Genomic DNA, 13,021 nt, shown 5'->3' on the forward strand with positions numbered 1-13,021 from the left:
AAAAGTGGATTGAATAAGATGCGAAATAATAAAATGTGAGTGAAATAAGTTGGTGGAATGTGAAGCTCATTTATGATAAAAGTGAAATATGATTCTTATTGTGGGAAGGACCGAAATGACAAAACAAGACTGTTATAGTGGGACGGATGGAGTATTTAACATTATCAAACTACATTGTTGCGTCACATAATAATAAAAATATACTATAAATTAAATATAAAAATACACCATTAATCATAAAAATGATATCGTTTTGATGTGTTGTTAATACTAATTTTGTCATATAGCCATGTCGTTTAAAATTTTTATTGAAAACACCATAGGGTTAAATTGATTGCACATTAAAAGTTACTTTTTTCGTTCCATCACATTCAAAATTAATAAATAAAAACTTGAATTGGTTTATAGTTGATGTATTTTTCAGCTACTAACTTTTTTTAAAAAAAGTAAGTGGCATATAAGGACCACTAAAATCGGATGATGGATAGTGGAAGTTAACAAAGTAAACTTAAAACTTAATAATGTGGCTTTGATCGATTTCTCCTCCAGATAAGATGATGTTTCAACACTAAAATCATTTTATATGGAGAAGCGTTAAAGCACAAAATTAAATGAACATTGACTTTTGCCCTTAATTTATGGGTACGTTAAATTGAAGATTGACAATGGATGAGTGGAACTATTATACAGTTTCAATGCGTGTGAACTCATTTGCATCTAGATAAATCAGAATTGACTCTGTCTTGCTCTTCTACACACCTAAATTAGTCATAATAGTTATATTTCTACTTGAGAGTAAAAATTCATATTATTGAACCTTGATTATTTTTAGAATTAAATTACTATCCAAATAAGTAAGAGTCATAATTATTGTGAAAATTAAATGGGCCCAATCGAAGGCAGATAAAAACCATTGCCTATCATAAGCCCGGATGTAGCAGGCCACTTGGATCTGGCCCACACACTTTTAACCCTATCTATAACAATTTTAAATTCAGAAATACCCGTAACTATCAACATGGCTAGAGCCAAGATTATTAATTATTGGCTTTCTAATGTAAAAAGTCTAGCTCCGCCAATGGATGTTATGCATAATGAAAATGTGAATAAATTAATAAGTACAATATAAATTTATTTTGGGTTTGGAATAGACATAAAAATTGAGGCATGTTCCAATGCAACATTTATAATAAAGTTTTGACTATGGTTATTTGGTTAATAAACTCTGACTACAGATTAATAAATTCTAGTTGTTGATTGAGAATTAAATTAACAAAGAAATTAGAGTTTATTAAACATAATTTTTTTGTACTAATTTGAAATATAGGTAAAACATTTTATATATATAGTGTAGTTTTCCTAAAATGCAGAAACATAATTGAAAAGCAAAACTAAAATCAACTTTATTTCAAATCTATTATGAAACATAAAAATTGATGCCATTATTCCCAGATTTCTAATTGAAATAATTCACTAAATTTAGAAATAGTTCAAACAACCAAGAAAATAAACTATGAGGACATCAATTTAGAAAAACTCTCATCTTTTTCACTCCCATAGCTATGCAACAAAGAGAACATTTCTTTTTGTGTAAGTTGCATAATGATATTAATTCTTATTTTTAATAAATTATTTAAAATTTGTAGGAGTACTATTTATTATTTGAAAAACACATGACCCGTGCATATTGGATATTGGTCTATAAAACTATGAACTTTGAAAAAAATTTGGTATTTCCCACAAAGTATAAAATTGGTCTAGAATATCATAAATTTTGCATTTTGTTTGGTATTCCCAACGACATGTCTATCACCATATTTGACTAACTAACGATGCTTTTTATTATACTTGACACAATTAAGTCAATGTTATGATTTTTTACGTGATTTTTTATTCTGCTTGTTATGAACTTATAAAAGTGGTTCAAAATATAATAAAACTTATCACGGTTGCTTATGTAAAATAAGATCTTGATGAAAATATCTTATTTGGGTCAGTTTGAAAAATATCAAACAAAGTGCAAAATTTGTGATATTCTATACCAATTTTAAAGTTCGTGAAAAATGCCAAAATTTGGCCAAAATCATGATTTTAGGGACCAATATCCCTAAAATAAATTACGAAAAAGTAATTAAAATTGAAACTATGTTAATCAAATTTGGTTTTCATAGAATACTTTAGTATTTAAATAAAATATGATAGCTCTAATACAATAGATTATGCGTATAAATCATTGGTTGTGAGCAATTGATCGATGTGATTTGTGAGACGGCGGCGAGTACCCGAAACACTCAGGAGGACATATTTCTGGGCATTTGTAATCAGGTAAACCAAGGTCACTACATGTAATTGCACATCATAATAGGTGACCCAATTAGTGAACATTTAGCATATAAGGTGTAGTTACCCAAATTTACTTAAAACACAATTGAAAAGCAAAACTAAAATCAACTTTATTTCCAAATCTCTCATAAAACATAAAATAGGTAAAATTAACGTTTCCCTATACTATTTATTGTAACAATATTTAAATATTTTATTATTTTAAACTCATTTGAATATTATCTACGTTTGGAATGAAGATTAAATAACTTTTGAATCAATATATATTAAAGGCCCAACCTATATGGGCTTAACGTTAGCCCAATATATATTATCTTGACATGGGTCCAATAGACATACACTTAACACATGCCCAATGGAGACGAAGAATTAATTAGAGAAATAAGGAAACATTATCACTAATATAATTTACTTTGACCACATTTTGAGTATTTTTTATAAACTTGAAATTTGATATAAAAAAATGTATACATTGTTATAGGCCAATCTCCTCAATTATAGGCATGTGTCTATACTTTTTTTTTCAAACTTGTTTAATTTATACTATCCCGGTTCATGAAAAATAATCATATTTTTACCTTAGCATTCACTAAAATTAGCATATATCTATTTATAGTAATTTTATTTTTCGTTTCTCTCTTATTTTATCAATTTTACATTAAAACTTATATCGTATGCTATCAAGACTATTTTTTCAAACGTATATCAATTTAAAAAATCCTACACGTTTGGTTATGTGGGGAAGTGCAAAACATGATTCTCAATAAATCTCAGGAAAGTGTATTTTTCATGCTTTTCTTATATTTTGGTGTTTGATTTGTTTTGAAAATCTTTGAAACATATTATCTCCTTGTTTGGTCATTAAATCGTTTTGCTTGAAAAACATTGTACGTTGACAATTAGCAATAGTTCTAATATAGCTCATTAGTATCGTAAAATCGTGCTACAAAAACAAGTGAAAAAGTATTAATTAGCAACATTTCCAATGTAGCTTTTGAATTGTTCTAGCTAATAGTATTCTCACTTGTTCTTTGCTAATCGATTTGTGACTACGTAGTATAAAGATAAGTTAATGGCACTTGCTATAAACTTTTTTATTACGTATCAATTACTACATATGGCAAACTAATGTTAAGTAATTATAACTTGGATGTTGGAAATTTTAAAGTACGTTATTGGGCCACATAAAACGTTGGTAAAACACCTAATGTGACATTCAAAAGTATCACAATAGATCATGCACATAAATCAATTGTTTTGAGCCTATGACCGATGTAATTTGTGAGATGGCGGCGAGTTCCCAAAACACTGTGGACATAATTCTGGGCATTTGTCATTAAGGTCCGCACATGTAATTATACATCTATGGCATCTCAAGTCGAAATTGAAGTCGGCAGACCCTACTGCATAATTACCAACAAATATAACGACTATGACAATTGTAACCACATATCCCAATTTTGATGATTTCATGATAACTATCTGTTACCTACAGTGACGAAGTCAGGAATTTTACGTTTGGGGGCCCAAATTTTCAAATTTTCGATATTTTTCGATTTTAGTTTTGCCGAAAAATGCTACAGCATAGCGATATGGAGTTGCAAAAAATATAGAAAAATAAGGAGAAAGAAAGAGCAGAGGGTGTGTAATAAATGATAAATAAATTTGTCAAATAATATTTTATAAGAATAAAAAGATTAGATTTAAATAAAATATAACTATATTATACTCCTTTGATATATTTACCCATTTAATTTTATGGAAGTCCGGAATTATTTGATTAATAATATGGATATTAAATTTTCTAAATAATAAACATTTTTAATATATACTTAGCAATTTTATTTCGTCACATAATACAAATCTATTACATTGAATTTTGTAGCACATGATAATACTACTACTAAAAAGAAATATTTTGCAAAACATAGAAATGTAAAACTTAAAAAACAGAGACAAATTTTTGTAGATAGTAAGTAGAATATATTATTCCTCGCATAATATAAATTTAAAAGATAGAATTTTGTACCTAATAACACTAAGAAAGAATATTTTTTAAGAAATAGAACATGTGAAGCTAAAAAAAAATATGTTCTACGTAATAATGGGCATATTTTGCATTAAAATAGAATATGTAAAATGAAGAAATAGAACATACTATAAAACTGAAAAACAAAAAAGAGAAAAGCAAAAAACATTGAAATAAAAATTAGAGGTTGTGAGTTTTGAACTCAGGCCACAAAGCTGCCAGACCAACTCTTAAACCAAGGAAGCTAAGACTCTATCAAATATTTAATGTCTAAATAATACTACTAGTACTATAATAATACGTATTGCTGAGGGGCCCATGGGCCCCCCAGGTCCCAGTGTGCCTTCGTCCCTGGTTACCTACTACTTTGTTTATGGAAAAAGGGAAATTTTGATGTTAAATTTTGCTATACATTTTGCGTCTTTTCATCCACCTCTTATTTTTTTTGCGTTAACGTAAGTAAGTACGTAACTAATTACTCCCTCCGTCCCCGATTAAGAGTCACACTTTGACCGGCCACGGGTTTTAAGAAATGTAAAGAAAAGTTGATTGAAAAAGTTAGTGGAATGTGAGACCCACTTTTTTATATTGGTTTTATAATAAAATGTGAGTGAAGTGAATTAGTGGGATGTGAGACCTACTTACCATTTATGGTAAAAATGAAGTGTGACTCTTAATTGGGGACGGACCAAAATGAAAAAGTGTGACTCTTAATCGGGGACGGAGGGAGTAATATTTTGGGGGTGGGGGTTGTAAAACTTAATGACTGATTTAAACGAACGTTACAGCCTTATTCAAGGTCATGTTTTTTTCTATTAATACTTTAATGGATTTATATATAAGAAACCAAACACGTTTATTGTTGCCACTCTATTTATTCGAATACTGTTTTTTCTCATGTTTTGGGTGTTTGATTTGTTTTGACAATCTTTCAAACATAGTACGTCCTTGTTTGGTTATAAAATTATTTTGTTGAAAAAGATTGTGTGTTGAAAATTTTGCCCCTAAATTCGAGGTATGTCACATAAAACCTATACAATTAATATTAATTCGTGCGACACCCACGTCATTTAAAAGAATAAATCATCAAATGCGTTATAATTATCTAGCATTAGTCAAACAAGCACTCCAATTATCTATGTTTAAATGTACTATATTCACAACAATCACAATTTAGAAATACAACAATCGCAATTAGGAAAATGTTTTTTCTCATGTTTTGGGTGTTTGATTTGTTTTGACAATCTTTCAAACATAGTACGTCCTTGTTTGGTTATAAAATTATTTTGTTGAAAAAGATTGTGTGTTGAAAATTTTGCCCCTAAATTCGAGGTATGTCACATAAAACCTATACAATTAATATTAATTCGTGCGACACCCACGTCATTTAAAAGAATAAATCATCAAATGCGTTATAATTATCTAGCATTAGTCAAACAAGCACTCCAATTATCTATGTTTAAATGTACTATATTCACAACAATCACAATTTAGAAATACAACAATCGCAATTAGGAAATACAAGAATCGATTAAGAAACAGAAATTGTTGAACCAGAACACGACGCTCATGCTTTAGGGAGGAATTTGGCTTCAGCGCCGGCGAAGATGGAGGGCAATTTAGGAAATTCAAAAGCTCTTTGAGAGAGGAGTAAGATAAGAGGCATGTTCTGTACTATGTCCCTAAAAATTTGTCCCATTTCTCTATCCGTTCGTTCTCCAAAATTTGTCTCATTTCATTTTTATCATTTTTGGTAGTGGACCCCATATTCCACTAACTCATTACTACTCACATTTTATTATAAAATTAATATATAAAAATAGGACCCACAATCCACTAACTTTTTCAACTCACTTCGATCCATTACATTTTTTAAAACCCGTGCCGGATCAAAATGAGACAAATTTTGGAGGACGGAGATAGTACCAAGCTTATCCGCTTATAAACCCTTTTATGTTTTGTTTTCACAAGAAATTAATGACCATGTATGTTTACCGGGTCTAATCTATAAATCTAAAAACCAACCAAACAAGAAGAAAGGGACGGCAAATGACCATTTTCATGTATTTTCAAACCATCCAAACCCACAGCACCTGGTCTATCTTCCAAACCCTAAATACTAGTAGTACTATTACTAGCTAGATGGTCCAACAATATAGAAAAATTTATACTCTCTCTGTCCCAAGATAGTTGAGTCTAGGGCTGGGGAAAAATACCGAAATGCCGAAATACCGGCCTTATCGTACCGAAAAAATACCGAAAATACCGAATTTTTGGTATACCGTGACTTTCGGTACGGTATGATACCTTACCGAAAGATTCCAGTAAGGTAACGGTATGAATTTTCAAATACCGCGGTATACCGCCCCATACCGAAATTCGGTATATACCATAAATTAAGGTATATACCACAAAAATATAAACACAATTATATATAAAATATATTTTATATATTTTAAAATTATAAAATCTACTGTGAAATATAAATATAATTATGAACAAATTATATTTAATTTATTTTTAAAATTATAAAATATAAATAATATTCTAAAAACTCTAATTTTCTATTTTAGTTGACGTTGAAAGTTAGGTATATCGCAAAAGTAAGGTATACCGAAGTTCGGTACGGTATACCGAAAATGAGGTACGGTATCGGTATGGAAATTCTTCATATTGAAAATAAGGTATACCAAAGTCCGGTATACCGAAAACTTTGGTAAGGTAAAGGTATGACTTTTTCGCATGCCGTATTTAAGGTAAGGTATACGGTATGGTGGTTTCGGTAAGGTATACCGTACCTACCCACCCCTAGTTGAGTCGTATTCTTTTTTTGTTTGTTCCAAAATAGTTGAATCATTTTCTTTTTTTTTAAAGTAACAATTTTATACTCTCTATTACTTTACCCTCTCTTCATCTTTTTTACTTTATTCACTCTCTTATTTTACTCTATCTACTTTAACTTTGAACAAATTAATTTCTTAAATCTTATTCCTTGCAATTACTTTGTGACGGAGAGGGAGTACATTTTTTCAAAATACCAATACATATACTTCCTCTGTCAGCGTCTCCGCAGTTTGGAGTGTAGGTTGAGTTATCAAGGGTATTAAAAATATACTATAAAGAAAAGTAAGTGGAATAATGAAAAAAGCAGGAGTACTAAAATGTGAGTTAAATGACTTAATAGGGGAATGTATGACTTTGTTTGCAGAATTAAAATCGTGTAATAATGTAATTTACAATATTAAACATTAGTATCGTAAAATCGCGCTACAAAACAAGTGAAAACTATTGATTCGCAACATTTCTAATGTAGCTTATGAGCTGTTCTACCTAATAATATTCTCACTTGTTTTTCTTTCAATTTGTGACTACGTACGTGGTATAAAGAGAAGTTACTGGCATTTACAAAACTACTCCTATACAACTATAAACTTTTTTATTACGAATCAATTATAACACCACTATGTCTATATGACAAACTGATGTTAAGTAAGATTCGGATGTTTAATGCAAGTAATTAGGTGGAATTTAAAATTGTGTATTTAGTGGAGTAAAATTTTCCACATATTTACCTTCACCACTCCTACATTTTGAGGCGGCTACACTATTAATTGCACGCCCACATGCATTTAGCAATTCATAAATAACCCGTTGATTGTGAAGATTGAAAAACATTGAGTTTATTTAATTTACCAATTGCTATGGAGTACCTCGTCGTGGCCGCCTACGCCGCTCTTGCCTTCTTTTCCCTTCTCTTCTCCTACTTAGTATGGTCAAGATTCGCTAAGAAACCCCGCAACCTCCCGGCGGAGGCCGCGGGGGCGCGGTTCTTGGTGGGGCACCTCGACGTGGTGAGCGGCCGCGTCGGGCTGCCCCACGTAAACCTGGCGAACCTGGCGGATGAAAACGGCCCGATATTCAGGATCCGGCTGGGCGTGCACCCGGCCGTGGTGGTGAGCAGCTGGGAGCTGGCCAAGGAGCTCTTCACCACCCACGACGCCACCGTGTCGTCGCGGCCGCAGATAAAGGCGGGGAAGCACCTCGCCTACGACCACGCCATGCTCGGCTTCTCCTCCTACGGCCCCTACTGGCGCCAGCTCCGCAAGCTCATCTCCCTCGAGCTCCTCTCCGCGCGCCGCGTGGAGCTGCAGCGGAGCGCGCGCGCGTCGGAGACGGCGCTGCTCCTGAGGGACCTCCACGCGCGGTGCGGGTCGGGGCGGGCGCTGGTGGACATGAAGGAGCTGTTCGGGGAGCTGAGCATGAACGTCGTCCTCGGCGTCGTGGCGGGGAAGAGGTTCAGCGGCCGGGACGAGGCGGAGGAGGCGCGCCGGTGCCGCCGGGTGATGAGGGATTTCTTCCACCTGGCGGGGTTCTTCGTGCCGGCCGATGCGCTGCCGTACCTCGGGTGGCTGGATCTCGGCGGCCACGAGCGGAGGATGAAGACGACCGCCAAGGAGCTGGATGACATCGTCGGAGAGTGGCTGGTGGAGCACCGGCAAAAGGGGAACTCCGGCAAGGATTTCATGGACGTGATGATATCTGTGATGGAGGGAGCGGATCTGCAGAGCCACTACGACGTTGACACCATCATCAAAGCTACTTGTGGCGTAAGTTTTGCTTTTCCGTCCCTCCACCATTCCTTTTCTTTATTTTATATTTTATTATAAAAGTATTTTCTCTGTCCGAACATAAAATAAAAAATGAGACATTTAATAACAGACCGTCAAAAAGTTCAAATCTTATACCTAACACATGTATAGTAATCCTAATGCTACACACCAATTGATATATGACAGAATTTGATATCGGGTGGGACTGATGCTACAGCCGTCGTACTCATCTGGGCACTCTCCGTCCTCCTTAACAACCGGCATGTCATCAAAAAGGCTCAAGAAGAAATAGACAAGCATGTGGGAAAGGAAAGACTAGTGTCAGAATCAGACATCACCAATTTAGTGTATCTTCAAGCCATATGCAAAGAGAGCCTAAGGTTATATCCTCCAGCGCCCTTAGGTGGGACGCGGCGGCTAACCCAAGATTGCAAAATCGGAGGCTACGATATTCCTCAAGGCACTTGGCTGATGGTCAACATGTGGAAGATGCATCGCGACCCGAGAGTTTGGCCGGACCCCTTGGAGTTTAGGCCAGAGAGGTTTCTCGAGGGCGATAAAATTGTGGATGTCAAGGGGCAAGATTTCAAGATGATCCCGTTTGGTGCAGGTCGGAGAATTTGCCCCGGGGCCAATTTCGGGCAGCAAATGGTGCAAATAGTGTTGGCCACCTTGTTGCAGTCATTTGACCTCTCCACACCTGATGATCAACCCATTGATATGACTGAGAGTGCTGGATTGACAAACTTCAAAGCTACACCTCTTGATGTTCTTATCACACCAAGACTACCACCAACCCTATATACTTAGGATGTGTTTGGTTTGGTCTTTATCCTTTCTAAACAAAATGGTGGAGGTTGGTTTGCAAATGTCTTTTCTTGAGTGTAGGATATTAGGATCTGTAGTTTGGTATGCATGTTTATTAACTCAAGAAATTATTTGATGTGTTTGGTTGGACACTTGGACTGCTTTTATTCATTGAAATAATCAAAATCACCTCCGTACCCTCAAGTTATTCTTTTACTCATTCCGTTTTTTAAAAATAGAAACATTCGATACGAATTTTAATGTACAATTTGGTAAAGTAAGAGAGATGAAAAGAAAAATTGATAAAATAAGATAAAGGGAGAGAAAAAAATAATGGAATTAATGTTGGTGATTATGAGGTCCACTTTATTAGTGGTATAAATGGTAAATAAATTGATGTATAAGGGTATGAAGATTTTCTAAAATAGAAAGTTTGAAAGTTGCTATTTTTAAGGAACAGACTAAAATAGAAAGAGTTACTCCCTCCGTCCCAAGAAAGTTGAGACAAAACTTTTGGGCACGGAGATTAAGAATTTATATTAAATAAATAGGAGAGACGAAAAAAGTAGAAAGAATAAGAGAGAGTAAAGTAAATAATGGAATAAAGTAAGAGTAATTAGATGTTTTGTTTTTTTGTTAAAAAAAGGAAATGACTCAACTTTATTGAGAATGACTAAAAAGGAATACGACTAAGACTCAACTTTTATAGAACGTAGGAAGTACTATTAAAAAACTGAGGGAGTATTTCCAACATTGTCCCATGTAATGCGGCAACAATCGGGTTATTTTGGAAAGAGTAAAGGCCAAAACTGGTCCTGAACATATGCCCATTTTACAATTTTGGTCCTAAACATTATCTTTTGAATCTTTCGGTCCCAAACATTTCAACTCGGATCACAATTGGTCCAAAGTTAACTATTCCGTCAAATTTTAACGGTCAACGTTTTTAATCCCGATTTTGACCAAATTAAGATGCTAAACAACACAACAAAATTTAGCGACGGAACAAATCCGTCACTAATTGAGAGATTGGGAGGATCGCCCCTCTTCTCTCCCACACGCTACTTCGCCAAATTTCCCCCAAATTGAGAGGGACTCCAATCGCCGCCGCCTTCTCAATTCCTCACCGCCTCCTTCGATTCAAACGACGCCCGGTTACTCTGCACCGCCGATTACACTCCGCCGCCTCTCCTCTCTCTCGATTTCAACACTACTCTAGCCCTTGAGGAGTTCGTCGTCGTCGCCGTTGACAGCCGCCGCCACCGCTGTGATTTCCGCGACCACCGCGCTGCCTCAAACGCCGTCCCGGTTTCAGACCAGCATCGCCGCCGTCTCGTCCCAAAATCTGTTGCTGTTCGCCGATGAAATCAGAGTAGCCCTCCCCTGCTGTCTCAATCAGTTCGCTCCGCAGGGCCGTCTACACTCGCCGTCGCTGCTGCTGCCTGCGCGAAGCCGGCAGCCAACTACCGTCGTCCAGCCTTGTCAATCAGTCCCCGAACGGTTCCGAAATGAACCCGGACAGCCCCGAAACAACCCCAACTAACCCCGCAGAACTTATATTCTCAAAGCGATTTCGATTAGTTACAGAGGGGTGTTGAATTGCTGAAGTTTGATTGCTTGTTTCGTTATTTGTTCGCGTTAAATTTGTGGGAGTCCAAGATGACAGCAAGTGGTGTTTGAAAGCATGAGTTGGATGCTAAAATGTATGCGTGCATTGCTGTGTGTAAAGTTCGAATTTGGAAGGCATTAATACCTCGGTGAATTGAACTTTGTGGTGCTAGGACTTGGGGGAACAACTATGCTGATTTTTGTCAAAAGAAATTGTTGTTGTTTGATTTCGACAAGTAGTATGAAATTGAAATATGAATTGATGAAAGGACTACCACGTTTGGCTAGCTGGTTCTTCTGTTTCTGCCGTGAATTTTGTGAGAATAAATCCATGAGAATTAGTGACGGATTTGTTTCGTCGCTAAATTTTACTGTGTTATTTAGCATCTTAATTTGGTCAAAATTGGGATTAAAAACATTGACCATTAAAATTTGACGGAGTAGTTAACTTTGGACTAATTGTGATCCGAGTTGAAATGTTTGGGGCCGAAAAATTCAAAAGATAATGTTTAGAACCAAAATCATAAAATGTGAATATGTTTAGGACCAGTTTTGGCCTTTACTCTTTTGGAAATAAAGGCGGTAACTACAGAAATAGAAATGGGCATTAATTCACCGGGCCTTGGCCAAATTCTTGGACCAAATAGAAATCACGAACCAAACATATGATTGCTACAGATGTATGGTTTAAAATTAAAATTACACCCTCATCTCTTGTTCTATTACTAATGTATGGTTAAAATTACGTGTCTGTATATTTTAATTAAATTTATATGCAATTTAAAAATGACAGAATAAAATTTATATGTAAATCAGAACAAATGAACAAAAGTGCAGGACAAGGGAGTGAAGGGACGAGCTAGGCAACTGTCACTCGTTTGCTCACTTGTCCCTCCACCTCTCCACAGTGTAGGTCGCGACTTGTTCTTCGAGTGTCCCTTAGGAATGAGCTTGTTCGTTCCATGCTTTACTAATGCCCTTAACTACGACATTTAGTGCTTAACTCATGTAATTACAAAAATCTATATTTATATTTGGTATTACTTTTATTATGTATCTTAGGCCATGCTTGGTATGATGGAATGGAATGACATTCCTACCTCCATTCCATTCCTTTGCTTGGTATATTTTGCTCTTAGGAATGACCATTCCCTTTGGAATCATCATTCCATTCCACATGGGAATAACCATTCCATCAATTTAGCTAAAGAATGACTATTCCATTCCCATTCTCTCTTTTTTTTTTTAATTTAAATTTTAACAAAATTCTACTACATATTATATTATATTTGATTTCAATATCATCTTAATTTAAAATTTTATAAAATTTTGGAATTTTAAATAATTGAAAAAAATTTCCAAATATTACACACACTACACACAATATTTTATCCATAATAGACTGTGTAATGAATGCTGGAATATATGACACGTCGTTTTAGGTCATGGTGATTTAATGAAGTGCCTATGTTAACTTTTTTAGGTTAACTGCAGTTTCAACATCATACATCTGAGATAATTAATTCCACTAATAATGATTAATTAAAAATTGAAATTAAATTTTAAAATAATTAATTGTATGTATTTCATTACATTCCTCTATTATTTGTGTTACCAAAGGAAT

The 13,021-nt window shown here is 34.8% G+C and overlaps 1 protein-coding gene across 1 annotated transcript; it reads left to right on the top strand.

The window, feature by feature from the left end:
* The first annotated feature begins 8,032 nt into the window (after positions 1–8,032).
* Positions 8,033–10,009, top strand: LOC125204681 (flavonoid-6-hydroxylase-like). Its single transcript, XM_048103389.2, has 2 exons — positions 8,033–8,979; positions 9,169–10,009. The coding sequence occupies exons 1-2, from the start codon at positions 8,074–8,076 to the stop codon at positions 9,790–9,792; spliced, it is 1,530 nt and encodes a 509-aa protein (XP_047959346.1). The 5' UTR covers positions 8,033–8,073; the 3' UTR covers positions 9,793–10,009.
* Positions 10,010–13,021: the final 3,012 nt, after the last annotated feature.

The sequence above is a fragment of the Salvia hispanica genome, chromosome 6, assembly GCF_029641045.1.
Source record: "Salvia hispanica isolate PSC_SH4W2 chromosome 6, Shi_PSC_v1, whole genome shotgun sequence".
Classification (NCBI taxonomy): domain Eukaryota; kingdom Viridiplantae; phylum Streptophyta; class Magnoliopsida; order Lamiales; family Lamiaceae; genus Salvia; species Salvia hispanica.